Source organism: Chiloscyllium punctatum, chromosome 10, assembly GCF_047496795.1.
Source record: "Chiloscyllium punctatum isolate Juve2018m chromosome 10, sChiPun1.3, whole genome shotgun sequence".
In the NCBI taxonomy this organism is placed as follows: Eukaryota; Metazoa; Chordata; class Chondrichthyes; order Orectolobiformes; family Hemiscylliidae; genus Chiloscyllium; species Chiloscyllium punctatum.
The window spans coordinates 82861360-82877621 of record NC_092748.1 but is presented as its reverse complement, the minus strand read 5'-3'; the positions used below and the strand labels follow the sequence as shown (position 1 = coordinate 82877621).

General features: G+C 40.4%; 1 protein-coding gene across 2 annotated transcripts in view; it reads right to left on the bottom strand.

Annotated features, from left to right (window-relative positions):
- rab3gap1 (RAB3 GTPase activating protein subunit 1) overlaps window positions 1–4492 on the bottom strand; it is an 87001-nt gene extending 82509 nt beyond the window's left edge. The window contains exons 1-2 of one of the 2 annotated variants that reach the window (XM_072579669.1): window positions 4396–4492; window positions 4240–4295 (exon numbers count right to left, since the gene is read on the bottom strand). In XM_072579669.1, coding sequence (XP_072435770.1) covers window positions 4240–4295; window positions 4396–4413 — 74 coding nt within the window. In that variant the 5' untranslated portion in view covers window positions 4414–4492. The remainder of the gene's footprint in view (window positions 1–4239; window positions 4296–4395) is intronic. The other variant, XM_072579670.1, reaches the window with a different exon arrangement.
- Window positions 4493–16262: the final 11770 nt, after the last annotated feature.

Here is a 16262-nt window from a genome sequence, read left to right as displayed (position 1 = left end):
TTTGGGTCTCTCTCTTGATGGCAGTTACTCTGTCTGACTTTCAACTGCCTTTTTTTTTAATACTCCCATGATCAGATCGTCTCATTGGTTCGAAGTTGGCAAAACAATAAATTCAAACTCAACTGGGTTTGGTATCCTGAGGCAGAATTTAAACTGACTGGTTAAATTCGAATTGCTGTCAAAACAGCAACCAACTCAGGTATACATTTCACAGCCAAATGTTACATATTTTTCAATTTTCCAATACACTCAGACTGCTAGCTAGTCATAAGCCAGGTGCTTATATGCTCTCAGTGCAAAATAGCATTCACTCTCTCTTAAAGGTACAATACATGCCTTTGACTTCATAACAGTTAATGATGACACCAAAACTGGAGATGTGGTAGACAGTGATGAAGGTTACGTCAGAGTACAACAGGATCTTGATCAGATGGACCAATGGGCTGAGGAGTGGCAGATGGAGTATAATTTAGAGAAATGGGAGGTGCTGCATTTTGGAAAGGCAAATCAAGGCACTATTTATACACTCAATGGGAAGGGCCTGAGGAGTATTGCTGAACAAAGATTCCTTGGAGTGCAGGTTCATAGTTCCTTGAAAGTAGTGAAGAGGGCATTTAGTATGCTTGCCTTTATTGGTCAGTGCACCGAGTATAGGAGTTGGGAGGTCACATTGCGGCTGTACAGGACATTGGTTAGGATATTGGAATACTGCGTGCAATTCTAGACTCCCTGCTATAGGAAGGACGTTGTGAAACTTGAAAGGGCTCAGAAGAGATTTACAAGGATGTTGCCAGGGTTAGTGGGTCTGAGCTACAGGGAGAGGCTGAATAGACTGGGGCTATTTCCCCTAAAGCGTCAGAGGCTGTGGGGTGATCTTATAGAAGTTTATAAAATCCTGAGGGGAATGGATAGGATAAATAGACAAGGTCTTTTCCCTGGGGTGGGGGTGTCCAAATCTAGAGGGCATAGTTTTAAGGTGAGAGGGTAAAAATTTAAAAGGGACCTAAGGGCAATATTTTTATGTAGAAGGTGGTGCGTGTAAGGAATGAGCAGCCAGAGGAAGTGGTGGAGGCTGGTACAATTATAGCATTTAAAAGGCATCTGGATGGGTGTATGAATAGGAAGGGTTGAGAGGAATATGGGCCAAATGCTGGCAAATGGGACTAGTTTTATTTAGGATATCTGGTTGGCATGGATGAGTTGGACCAAAATGTCTGTTTCTGTTCTGTATATCTTTACAACTATGTAACTAACATAATACAATATACTGTACACCAAGAATAAAGATGAATTCATGTACAAAATGTGCCACATTTGCACTTCTTTTCTGATTGCCTCAAGTTACTGGAATTTCTCAAATCAGCCAATCTACGCAAAGCAGCAGCACTATCTTTCAATTTAGTAAATGCAAGATTTTTTTGCCTGTTGTAAAACATGATAATTTTTGGAATAATTTATAGAAAAAATAACTTATGCAACTTTTTTAAACAATGAGGACAAAGTAGCTCAATTTTCAAAAAGCAATATTTTAATTGTACAAAAATTAAATCTGCATAAATTACTGATATTAATTAACAAAAGCAGTGATACAAATGCAAGTGGCCATAGCAATAAAAACAATTTTCATATACATCAGCAGACCCAAAAAACAGAACTGAATCCATGCTTTAATACATTATGAATCCTTTAATATCCTCTTCACCTTTATTAGATACAGTAAACCCTCTGTATTTAGCATGGTTCATTTTCTCAATTCAAGGTCACTTAAATTGAACAATATGACAATGAACATTTTTTGAACACCAATTTCCCTATTCACTATTTTAATGCTTTAATCATCATTCCTAGATCATTTAAATATTTTTAACTGAAAAAAGAAGTTGGAGATATTAAAGGAGTAACATATAATTTTGAATTCCCAGAGTAATCTATTACTTGCATCAGTCCATCACAGCTGGGTTAGGCCATAAGACACAGAAGTACAAGACGACCATTCGGTCCACTGAGTCTCCTCAGCCATTCAATAAGATCACGGCTAGTTTGATTTTCCTCAAGCCTACTTTTTTGCCTCTTCCCCATGATCCTCTTTCTCCAAACAAGCACTAACTATACTTAACAATTAAGCCTCCACAGCCCTCTGCAGTATAGAATTCCACAATTCACTATCTTCAGAAAAATTTCCTCCTTCTTAATAGATGACCCCCTTACTCTGAGATTACACCCTCTGATCATTGACTTTCCACAAGATGGAAAACCTCTCCACATCTACCTTGTGAAGCAAGAATTCTGCATTTCACAAAGGTCAAATCTCTTTTTTTAAAATTCTAATAAATACAAGCCCAACCTACTCAACCTCTCACCATAAGATAATTTCCCCATATCCAACCAAATGAACTTTCTCTACACTGCCTCCAATGTCAATATATTAGATTTGATTCGATTAGATTAGATTCCCTCCAGTATGGAAACAGGCTTTTCTGCCCAAATAGTCCACACCGACCCTCCGAAGAGTAACCCACCCAGACCCATTTCCCTCTGACTAATGCACATAACACTATGGGTAATTCAGCATGGCCAATCTTCCTGATCTGCACATCTTTGGACTGTGGGAGGAAACCGGAGCACCCAGAGGAAACCCACGCAGACACGGGGAGAACATGCAAACTCCACATAGACAGTTGCCAGAGGCTGGAATCGAACCCGGGTCCCTGACGCTGTGAGGCTGCAGTGCTAACCATGAAATAAGGAGACAACTATTTCCAATATCCTCAGTATGGTCTAACTAGTGCCTGTATAATTTTAACAAGACTTCCCTTTTTTATATTACATTTAATTGAAATAAAAGGCCTATATTCCACTAGCCTGTTCTATTATCCGCTAAATTCGTTAGCTTTTTGGGATTAATACACAAGAATTCCCAAATCTCTGTTCTGCAGCTTTCTGAACTCTTTACTCATTTAAATTTTATTTAACTCTTCTATTCTTTCTACCAAAATACATAACCCCACATTTTCCTTCACAGTAAAGCCCATCTATCACATTTTTGCACACTCGCTTACCTTGTCCAAATCCCACTGCAGACTCTGTCTTCCATATCACTTGCCTGCCCAGCTATTTGTGTGTTGTCCTAAAACTTAGGAACAGTACATTTATTTCTCTCATTCAAGTCACTAACATAGTATAATAATTGTGGTCCAGCATTGATCCCTGTGGCACTCCACAAGTTACCGGGCTGCCATCCTAAAAATATCCCTTTATCCAAATCTCAGGATAACATATTAATATGTTACCCCAACACCATGTAGCCTTACACATGGTACCTTACCAAACTGAATTGAGTAATTAGTTTTCAATTTGGTTACTAATGAAGGAATTAATTCCAAAAATTGCATGGTCAGACTGACAGCCCTAGAAAAGGGAAATTACAACATGAATGTATTCTTCTTTCTTTTCTTCAGAGGTGAGAGCACAGAAAGACAATCAATTCCCACAATGATGTTGTGAACCAGGCCTTTGGGGATTCTATTTCTTCTTTTCCAAACCAAATCATATCAAGATAGCTTTGAACAACCCAATTAGTGTACTTCACACTCAGACATAAAGAAACCCTATATTTTGACATAGCGAGTTTTGAGAAGATTTGTAGCTCCGGTTGAGGTTCTAGTACGGTGACAAAATGTCTGAAAATGAACCTCCCAGCGCAGCAAGCAAACCTACATCCAGATATTTTGACATATTCACATTCCTATAATTTCACAGATTCGTTAATTAAAGTGTCTTATAACGAGTTACAATTTAATAAACTACAACAGCACAAAGTAGACTTTCCACAAGAAGGAAAACCTCTCCACATCTACCTTGTGAAGCTAAGAATTCTGTGTTTCACAAAGGTCAATTTTTAAAAAAAATTCTAATAATTCTGAAATGCTGCATGGCTTCGACAAAGAAAAGGGCTTATAGAGCAATTGACTCAATAACTTCAATAAAAAGGTGTAATGAAGATTCCTTTGGAAGGGAATGGCTTGGGAGAGCTGTCATAAAGGACAGATCCCTGAAGAACCTAAACTCGTTAAAGTAAGTGCAAAACCTGTGGGTTACGCGCTGCCCCGCGTGTACGTCACACATAGACTGCAGGCAGTTAATGTGCAGGACAGAGCAACACAACCAGGTGCTCGCGCGGCTCTGCCACGGACGCTCGCGATTCCCACCAGCCACAGCCCTAGCTTCCCCTCAGCCTACCTCTCCCACTCCGACGCCGTCGTAAAGTCCGTGATTTCGAACACTTCCGACTCCGGCTGCCGGAACACAAGAGAGTATAGTGAGAACCATCACGGAGTTGCCGACTTTAAGCAACAAACAACATATTTTCACAGGAATAAAGATCCGATCACTCACGTCACTGTCCGCCGCCATCTTGGAATCCGTTTGTTTGTTTGGTCAGGCGGTGCCTTGTGGGTAGAGACCCGCCTCCTGCTCCGGAAACACCGTGTGTCCTCAGTCATCATACCCGGGGTCGGTATGGAAACGCCGGTCATCACTGTCCTGGCCAGCCTAGAGATGTTACAGCACGGAAACAGACCCTTCGGTCCAACTCGTCCCAGCATCACTGTCCTGAGGCGATGTTGAAACACTGGTGATCATTGTACTCAGGGGCCTTCACTGTCCTGGGGTAGTCCAGAAGCTCCAGTCTTCAACGCCAGACATCACAGACCGGTTTGGAAACACCAGTCATCCAGATTGTCCTGGGCTCAATGGAAACACTGGTCATTACTACTTTGGGGCGAATTGGAAACACTGGTCATTACTGTCTAGTGGCGATCTAGAAACATTTATCATCATCACCAGTCATTTCTGACCTAAGACAGTGTAGAAACATCAGTCATCACAGTCCTGGGGCAATGTGGAAACAGAGGTTATCATTGCCAATCACACTGTCCTAGGGTGGTGTGGGAATATGTGTCATCACCAGTCATCATTGACAAAAGCATCTGTCAAGAGAAATTAGAGTTAAGGTTCAGGTCAAGGGTTCCCTTTTGTCTCTGATTTACAGCATCTGCAGTTCTTTCAGATTTTACCGGCTATCATTGTCCTGGAACAGTTTGGAAATAGCGGATATCACTGTCCTGGGGTGGTCTAGAAATACTACTCATTATCTCAGTTTTGGGGCAGTCTAGAAACACAGGTCATCACTAGTCTGGGATGGTCTTGAAGCACTAGTCATAAACATCAGTCATCACTTTCCTGAGACATTCTGGAAACACCAGTCAACATCACTATCCTGGGTTCCTCTGTAAACATTGATCATCGCTGTCCTGGAATGGTGTGGAAACACTGGTCATGTTCACCAGTCTTCAGTGTCCTGGTGCAGTCTGGAAACAGTGGTCTTCTTCACCTGTCATTACTGTCCTGGGACAGTGTGGAAATATCAGTTATCATTGGCCATCATTGACCTTTGGTTGGGGGGTGGGTTGCCATCTGGAAACATCAATAAATACTGTCCTGGAACAATCTGGAAACGCCAGACATCATTGTCCTGGGGCATTATGAAAACTGATCATTACTATTGTGGGGTGATGTCAAAAATCAGTCATCTCTAATTATGACTGTTGTGCAGCAGTCTGAAAATACTGATCACCTCCAGTCATCATAGACCTGTGGCAGCCTGGAAACAGCAATCATTTCTGGTCTTTGCTGTCCTGGGTGGGCTAGAAACACCAGTCATCACTATCAGCATCCCTGGTCATCCCTGACCTCGGCAAATGTGGTAACACTGGTCATCATCATGATCATCAGTCATCACTAATCTGTGGCGGTGTGGAAAAAACAGTTATCATTTTCCTGGGGAATTGTGGAAACACCAGTTGTCATCACCATTCATCACTATCCTGGGGCGATTTTGAAACACCAGTCATCACTGACCTGGAGCAGCCTGGAAACAATGGATATCGTGTCCTAGGTGGTATGGAAACACTTGCCTCCTCTGGTCATCACTGACCTGTCTGGAAACTCTACTCATTGCCAATCATCACTGATCTAAGGTTGTGTGGAAATACTGGTTATCACAGTCCTGAGGTGGTCTGGAAACAGTGGTCAACATCACTGGACTTCAGTGTCCTGGTGCAGTTTGGAAACACTGGTCATCTCAGTCATCACTCGTGTGGTGGTCTGGAAATACCAGTCATCACTGTGAGAAAGCTGATAGCCTTACACATCTGCTACAGGAAATGCGGGAAAGTGCTTGACCACGGAGGAGGGGGGCCATTTGTTCAGAAGAATTAATGACGTCTGTTCTTTGTATCAATGAATTGGTGTAAATAAGATGATAACATTTGTTAACTTGTGGAATATATGGCAGTACTTCCTTCTCACCCCGGCGGCTGGAAGCTGCGCATATTTCACAGTTGGATGTTGGATAATTAAATTTCTGGTTTATATTGAAGACTCTCAACAAAACTCATACTCAACAGAAAAATAACTTGAAATTTAATAACTTGAGCAGAATATGCATGTAATAGAACAATCCTGATACATTTTCATGTATACCACACTGAGCAGATTTGAATTTATGAAGCTCAGCTCCCTAATCTTGACTGTTCTGGAATGTGAATGTCTCATTACCCTGAACAAGCTAGAAAAACACAAAGGCTGAAACTAATATAGAAAGTTGGAAGATGTTCATGTGAGCGAGAGAGAGAGAGAGAGAGAGAGAGACTGAAAACATTCTTCTGTAAATTACATTCACTGACCTAAAGGTTCAAGGAACACTGAGAGAGAGGGAGACAGGATGGAAACTGGTGGAAAGGTTAACTCTTTGTGGTCTGATTTGAGTGTCATGGATTGAATGTTTATGTGTTGTTCCCTGGAGCTGGAGATCAGGGAATGTTATGAACTTAATTTGCATTTTTGGAATATAAAATGATTTTAAAAGAAAAAGCCATTTTGTAGGACAATGGTACTGGGCATGTTAACTGAGAGAGATTGCCTCATGACCTTTTCCACATAGTTTAGACTAGTCTCTCATTATGATATACTGTTAAAAGGGAAGGTTATCTAACCAAAGCAATTGGCCATTTGGCCTGGTTTGATCAGGGTGTCCCACTTTGATGTGCATGTAGCTTAATTAATCAAGTGTACTCAGACCTGTCAATGAGTTTCTCTTCCTCTGCAAACTTTTGTCATTTTATTGCTGTTTATCTGATTAAGGACATATAGTGTTTTTGTGATTTTAGTACCAATTTCTGTATAAAGACAACTTGTTTGCAGCAATAAGGGCAGTAGCCTGAGGGAGCTCTTAGGGGTAAGAGCTGGCACCGCTATTCTGCTAATGGTTTTAAAACCTTAGCTCAAGCCTGGCTTGTAGGTATCTATGTTATAGTGTAACATCGATGCCATTGGTAACTAAAAGTAATAATTTAAACTAAACTGTCTGTAAGAGTTTTATATTCCAGACTGCCGTAGATTACGACCTCCAAGAGAGATGAACCAAGAGAGGCTTACAGTTCGAGTCCATTAGGGATTCCCTGAGTCGTCTCAGATAAGTACTTTAACAACTGGAGCAACCTGGAAACACCAGTCATCACTGTCTGGAACCGAAATGTTAACACTGCTTTCTGTCCACAGGTGCTGCCAGACCTTGAGTTTTGCCAGCAATATCTGTTTTTGTTACCAGTCCTGGGATGGTTTGGAAACAGCAGACTTCATTGTCCATGGGTGATCTGGAAACATGGTCATCATCACTGGTCATCATTGTCCTAGAGTGGTGTGACAACACAGGTCATCACAGTTTTCCCAGGACCCTGGACTGTGATGACCGGTGCTGATGATCAGCAATTCCATTACACCCCACGACAATGACGACCAGTGTTTCCATGACATCCCAGGACTGGGATGATGGCCGATTTCTTCAGACTGCCCCAGAACTGAGATGACCAGTGATTGCACTTTGCAACCATCTGGAAACACCGATCATCTGCAGTCATCACTGTCCTGGGGCACTGTGGAAAAACCAGTTATCATCATCTGTTTCCTCAGTCACTCCTGACCTAGGGAGCTGTGGAAATATTGATCATCATCATCAGTCATCTCTGTCCTCAGGCAGTCTGGAAAACTGGTCATCTCTGTACTCAAGCTGTCTGGAAACACTGGTCATCCCTGTACTCAAGTGGTCTGGAAGCACTGGTCATCCCTGAGCTGGGGTGGTCTGGAAATACCAGTCATCATCACTGTCATTTCTGTTTTTTGTACCAGTTATCACCTTCCTGAATGGTCTGGAAACAGCAGGCATCACTGTCTCGGGTTGATCTGGAAACATGGTCATCATCACTGGTCATCATTGTACTGGGGGAAATCAGGAAACACCGGTTCATTGCCATCATCATCCCTGACCTGGGGGATTGTGGAAACACTGGTCATCATCACTGTCGTGTGGCACTGTGGAAACATTAGTTATTAGTTTTCTGCAGCATTGTGGAAACAGTCATGTTCATTGTCCTCATGTAGTCAAGAAACCCCAGTCACCAACATTGGTCATCACTGTCCTGGGCCAGTGCCACTCATCAATGTCCTGGGGTGGTGCCATCATCACTGTCCCAGGTTGTGTGCAAACACCAGTCATCATCACTGTCCTTGGGCAATTTGGAAACACAGATTGTCATCATTGGTCATTTCAGTCCTGGGGTCATCTAGGATCACTGGCCAGCACTGTCCTAGGGTGGTATGGAAACACCGATTATTATCGCTGTCTGAGGGCAAAATGGGAACACCTGTCATTATCAAGTCACTATTCTGAGTTGCCTGGAAACACCAGTCATTACTCTGCTGGAGCAATGTAGAAATGCCAGTCATTATTGATATGGAGCAGTGTGAAAATAGTAGCCATCATCAAGAAACACTGGTCACCAACACTGGTCATTCTCAGTCATCATTGACCTGGGGTGGTTTGGACACCAGTCATCACTGTTCCAGGATGGTATGGAAATGCCGCTGATCATCACCAGTCATAACTGTCCTGGGACAGTCATTATCACGGGTTATCTCTGTGCTGGGGATGTCTAGAAACACCAGTCGTTCTTGGTCAGGGCAGTGTGGAAACACGGTCATCTCTGCTAGGGCAGTGTGGAAAGTTTGAGGTGATTTTTCTTATTGGTCTGCCAGTGCTTTACCTCAGGGGAAGATAGAATTCCACAACATTGTGCTCTTTCAACAGCACATTCATATCAATTCTGCACACTTAAGCATCATTCTTCAAAGGACACGTTATTTGCAAGGGCTTGTTTGGTCTTTCTGTTGCGAACACTGATCTCAGACAAGTCATATCTTTCACGGGTGTATTTCTTTACTCTTTCATAGAAAGTTGAAAATTCTTTATCATGTTTCCTTGTCCCAATCCATCTCTCCAGGTTCCTAATCATCTCACACACCAGCTTATACACCATCTTAAGCAATGTGACCAGTAAACTTAACAGATTCTATGAAGAGTTTAATAGCATTGGAGAAAAAAGAGCAAATAGAGTTCAATGACTTATCTCTTTTGTTGAAGCATAACCATAATATTTTATGGTGCTGTTCTTCAACAAAACTTTGAAAGAAACTTCTCATAAGTTTCTAGCATTTCAGTAATCTGTCAATAGTTGGTAGTAGAGAACCCCAAACAATACAGCATGCCAGGCTAATGTACAAGAACTCATGGTGTTCTCCCAAGTAGATGGCAGCTTATTCCCCTAGATGCTCTCTACCTAATTGAGATACTTCATTTTGGGAATAGCAGTAAGCTGTGTAAGTTATCCATCTGAATTGTCTTGGCCAATAACTGCAGGCAGTTCTCATAACACCATGCTGGTTGTTATCTGCTTGCCTGCATTCCTTTGAAAATTAATTGACCCATTGGTAATAGGGAAGTGTGGTAGACAATAACTCTTTGACATCAGTTATGGCCTCTGATTCTTATGGTTTTTTCTTTGTTTTCATGTGCCTAAAGATCTTTTTATATTTGGAGAAGACTAGTTATTACTCAGGTACACAGAAAATACTAAATATGAAATACTAAAAGAATTCAGCTTTAAAGGGGACCCCAGCTTCGAACAATTAGTTAATATTGATATCATTCATTTTGAACTCTCTTGGTGAATGTGTATAAATTAATGGACTTTGCCCTTGGCTGGGTCAGTACATTACAAATAGTTTGAGCTTAAATAATAGCAGAACTAAGTGTATATAATATTGTAGAGCTAGTGAATAATTGGTGTGGTGAAATGTAATCACCTCCACTATAAAACTGGTCATCTGACCACCGTACACATTACTTTTAATTAAACATTATGAAACTTGGCTTCAACCTCTACCACAAATTACAATTATCATACATTTTAGTTTATACATCTGCCTCTGTCTTAGGCCTAACTAAATAGTTTGTGAACATACTGTTGCTGCTGATGTTGCTCTTTTACTCAACTATTCCAATATTGTAATAAAAACTGGAAGTGCTTTAATACAATTCTGTCCTTGACAGCCACTCATCTTCTGCACTTGTTAAAAAAAACTCCTGTATATCTCCTTTATCTAATTATGCCTGTACAAGGTATTTTGGGGTGTTAAAGGTAAATAAATTTGAATTATGTTTCTTTTGATAATTTGTTACATGAGAATAATGTTGACATGACAAATATAAAATGCTTATCAAATGTAGTTACATGTGAATGTGCTATAATTACAAATTAATGTACATTTTAATTCTTTAACTCGAACGTAAAGGAATGAATAATGATGAATATTTTCCAGACTCTAAAGAGTTTGGGCAGTTGAGCAGTCGTTACTGATTCACCAGTAGATTTATACATTTCAGCAACATCTGATAAAGTTGTCCTGCTATTTTAGAAGTGGAATCTAAATCTAATCTAAGTGTCATCTTAATTATTGTGAGCAATGATATATAAATAATCTTATTTATGTATAGAAATGTTAAGCCTTTGATTTCAAATTACGTTGTTCATCTGAAACTTCTCACTTGATAAACTTAGGAAGGTTAAAAACTCGTGGGGAATTCTAGGCAGAGTGCTGCATTAATGCCACAGTACATTAATACACAAAGCTATTACACTGCTTTAGATTTTAATAATTGAAGTGTTCATTCAAATAATGAATTCTCGCATCATCCTAGGGATCCAGAAAAGTTAACGTATTTTTAACAATAAAATAATTATAGTTTCTGACATACATATGAATAGATTTAGAAAGCTAAACATAATGGATATTTATTCACAATTATATAGTAATGCATTAACATTTGAACACAAAAAGGACATTCAACCCAATGTAATCCCATATGTGCACACGGCTTCTCTATTCATTCATCTTCTTCTTTACACACCTATCCAATCTAATCTTGAAAGTTATTAGTGTTCCTGTCTCAACCAATAACACGAGTGAATTCCACACGTCACAATACTGCTTGAAGAATGTTCTTCTTCCCTGAATTCTAAATCTCTTAAATTTAATCTTCTTTTTGGCTGCTTGTTGTTAATCCCTCAACTACTAGAAATAGTATACTTCTATACAGAATCTGGATTGTGGACAGGTTCTGTTCTTGAGTCCGTTTGCAAGTCAGTTTGTATGGACGTCATAGCATAATGTATTTGTAAGCCATTTGTAAGTACAGGAAATAGCAGCTCTTTAAATTTACACCCCTGCATGAGATCACGATTGTAAATTGCAGGCAGAGGGAGACTTGGTGAAAATATAATCATTTAAGGAAATGGTACTGAGCAATCTGATGGAGCTACAGGTTGATACGTTTTTGGGTCCTGATGGACTGCTTCCTAAAGTCTTAAAGAGGTGACTAATTAGTTAGCTGATGTATGTATTTTCCAAAATTTGATAGATCCTGGAAAGGTTCCATCAGACCAGAAAGTAGCAAATGTAACTGCCCTGTTCAAGAAGGGAAGGAAACAGAAAACAGTAATTTAGCTTAACATTTAACATGGGAAAGGTCAATGAATTAACACTTAAGGAGGTCAGAATTGGGTAGTCGGAAAAGCAAGGTAATCTGGAAGAGTCAGCATGGTTTTGTGCAAGGGAAATTGTGATTAACCAATTTTTTTGGAATTTCTTCATGGAGTAACATGCACTGTAGATTAAAGGGAAGCTATTGGCATAATGTCTTTGGATTTCTCAAATGCATTTGTCAAGTTTCCACATAAAATGCTATTACACAAAATGCATTGTGTAGGGACTAACACACTAGCATACATAGAGGATTAGCTGGCTGGCAGAAAGCAGGGACTATGCATAAATGGGATTTTTCAGGTTGACAATGTGACAAGTGGGAATCCACAGGAGTCTATGGAGCCCTCAACGTTTTGTAATTTGTATCAATGACTTGGATGAGGGGATTGAAGGAATGGGGGCTTAATTTTCAGATGACACAAAAATAGGTAGGATAAAATATTGTGAAGATAATAATGCAAGATCACACAGAAATTTTGAGTAGATGGGCAAAGGTCTGGCAGATAGAATGTGGGAAAACGTTTGGCAGGAAGGATAAGAATATAAAATGTTATTTAAATGGAAAGCAACTGCTAAATTCCAAGTGCCAGAAGGATCTAGATGTTCCAGTGTATAAGTCACAAAATATTAGTATTCAGGTACAGTTGGTGATTAAAAAGGCTAATGGAATGCTATCTTTTATTACGAAAGGAAGTGGCTAGAGTTTACAAGGGCGAGGGGCAATTTAATTGAATTTGTAAGATCTTAAATGTAAAGAATGCATCTTTTTGTGTCTTTAAGATCTGTGGATGACAATGAGGAAAAATAATCTTATTACTTATAATAATAATTCTTGTTAAGTTCAGAAACATAGTCAACCTTGGTCTGAAAATCAGATAAATCAGTAAACTGTGCATACCTTAAAAACAAATGAAGATTTGGTACAACTCTGGGAATAATGGGCCTCGATTTACAGTGTGCTAACCCAATGGGTCATAACATGAATGTTTCTGACAAGGTGAACATGGAAAGGATGTTTCTGCTTCTGGGTGAGTCCAGATTATGGAACACTTTTAAAATTAGGAGTCACTCTTTTGGGACAAAGTGAACAAGTCTTTGTTTCCTCTTATGGGGCTATAGGCTTGTGTCCTGAAGAAGGGCTCATGCCCGAAACATCGATTCTCCTGCTCCTTAGATGCTGCCTGACCTGCTGCGCTTTTCCAGCAATACATTTTCAGCTGTGGGATATTTAAACTCTCTGGCTCAGAAGTCAATGGAAGTGAAGTCATTGAATGTTTTAAAGGTGGAGTTAGATTGATTCTTGTTAGACAAGGGAACTAAAGGTAATTAGGGTTAGATGGGAATGTAGAATTCAGAATGCAGATCACCATGACCTTATTGAGTGACAGTGCAGATTTGAAGGACTGAATGGCCTTCTGCTCCTAATTCATAAGTTCATAAATACGACAGCAGCTGTCAACTTAGAGATTGTTTGACCTATGTGGACCTTTTCTTTGATCCTCTTTAGCCTTATAGACTTAGTTTGATAAATAGCTCTTTTCAATAAAGGGAAAAGAAGAGACGTGCATTTATATGGTGGATTTAGTAGCCTTAGGATTTTCCAATTGCATTGCAACTGAGACATTATTTTTACAGTTTAGTCATTGTTCACCATCGATGAACAATGGTGAGATACATGACAAGATGATAAATTTCAGTGAAATAGATTCAAGGATAAATATTGGCCAAAATATGAAGAGAATTGCTTTCTCTACACAGATGCTGTCAGGGCTGCTGAATTTCTTGAGCAATTCCTATTTTTGTTTCAGACTTTCAGCATCAGCAGTTCTTTAGTTTTATTGTCGGGAGAATTGTCCTGCTGTTATTCACATAATGTCACAGGATTGTTTACTTCCACTTGGGAGAGCCATGGTCAAATGTCTCATTCAAAAGATATTATCCCCAGTGAAGCAACATTCTTTGCATTGCACTTGTATGTTAACCTTTCTAGGGCATAGTTTAAAAAGATAACCTTTTAACAATTGTGTTACCACTGAGCTATGGCTGACAATTGCACAAGTACACTAATGAACTTTGGATTTTTCTGCACACTGTGCACTTAAAAATAATGTGCAATTTATCATTTCTAAAGGTCAAAAAGATCAGATTAATGCTGTGAGTCCAGTCATACTATAACTACATTCACAGAAATGCCAATGACTGAAATCAAAATGCATTTTTACTATATCTCATCAGCTAGTGTCCATGATAAATAACAAGCCTAGAAGATACAGACTTTAGGGGCAGATGCTGGAACCTTTACTGAAGTTTGTTCGCTAATGTGTTGTTATTTCCTGTTCTCTGAATGACACCCGTAAGACTGATAACCAGAGTGTCTGACTATGATCTAAGGTCCTTAAATGATGTATCAATGACAAAACAATTTTTGGATGTAATTTACACATCAAATGCTAACCCATAATTAATGCACAAAGCCTAGCATATACACAGAGCACTAGTTGCTGAGTGAAATCCATGAACATGAACATGGATTTCCCTTGGAGAGGGAAAGGAACAGTCACCATGGGAAGATATTTACTTGGGGAAAAGGAAATTATGACGCTGTCAGACAGGAGTCAGGAAGTACAGATTGGGAGCAATTGTTCCACAGAAAGGGCACATGGAGACTGTTTAAGGAGCAGTTGTGCGAGTGATGCACAAATTTGTTCCTCTGAGACAAGTAAGAAGGGGAAAGACTAAGGAGCCTTGGATGACAAGAACAGGGGAGCTTCTTGTCAAAAGGAAGAAGGCAGCTTATGTCAGGTGGAGGGAGCAAGGATCTAGAACAGCTTTAAAGGATTACAGGCTTGATAGAAAGGAGCTCAGAAATGGACTGAGGAGAGCCAGGAGGGGGCAGGAGAAAGGCTTGGCAGGAAGGATTAGCAAGAACCCAAAGGCATTTTAGTCATATGTGAAGAAAAAGAGAATGACCAGGGAGAATGTAGGGCCAATCAGGGATAGCGTAGGGAACTTTAGCGTGGAGTCTGAGCAGATTGGGGAAGCACTAAATGAGTTTATGTCTCAGTTTTCACTAAGGAAAGGGACCTTGTTGTGAATGGGAACTTTGAGGAGTTGGGATATGGGCTTGAGCAGATCAAGATTAATGAAGTTGATGTGTTAGAAATTTTGGCAAACATTAGGAATTATAAGTCCCCAGGGCCACACCAGACTTATCCTAGGTTGCTCCGGGAAGCAAGAAAGGAGGTTACTAGGCTGCTGGTGAAGATCTTTGCTTCCTCACTCTCCACAGGAGTCATACCAGAGGATTGGAAGGAGGTGAATGTTTTTCCTCTTTTCAAGAAAGGTAATGGGGAAATCCCTGGCAATTACAGACCAGCCAGTCTTAGGTCTATGATCAGCAAGAGTTTAGAAAGAATTCTGAGGAATAGGATTTATGACTATTTGGAAAAGCATAGCATGATTAAAGACAGTCAGCATGGTTTTGTGAGGGGCAGGTTGTGCCTAACCAATCTTATTGAGCTCTTTGAGGAGGTGACACGACAGGTCGATGAAGGTCGAGCAGTAGATGTGGTGTACATGGACTTCAGTAAGGCATTTGATAAGGTTCTCCATGATAGGCTCATTCATAACTTCAGGCGGTATGGGATACAGGGAGATTTGGCTATCTGGATTCAGAATTAGTTGGCTGACAGAAAGCGGAGAGTGGTTGTAGCTGGAAAGTATTCTGCCTGGAGGTCAGTGTTGAGTGGGGCACTGCAGGGCTGTGTTCTTGGGCCTCTGCTGTTTGTAGTTTTTATAAATGACTTGGATGAGGAGATTGAGGGGTGGGTTAGTAAATTTGCAGACGACACAAAGGTTGGAGGTGCCGTTGATAGTATTGAGGGCTATTGCAGGCAGCAGTGTGACATGGACAGGATGCAGAGCTGGGCTGAGAAGTGGCAGATGGAGTAACCTGGGTAAATGCGAAGTGATGCATTTTGGAAGGTTGTGCTTGAATGCTGAATATAGGATCAAAGATTCTTGGCAGTGTGGAGGAACAGACGGATCTGGTTTTCAAGTACATAGATCCCTCAAAGTTGCCATCCAAGTGGGTAGGGTTGTTAAGAAAGCATATAGTGTTTTGGCTTTCATTAACAGGGGGATCGAGCTTAAGAGCTGCGAGGTTTTGCTACAGCTCTACAAGTTCCTGGTTAGACCACACTTGGAATATTGTGTCCAGTTCTGGTTGCCCTACTATAGGAAAGATACAGAGGCTTCGGAGA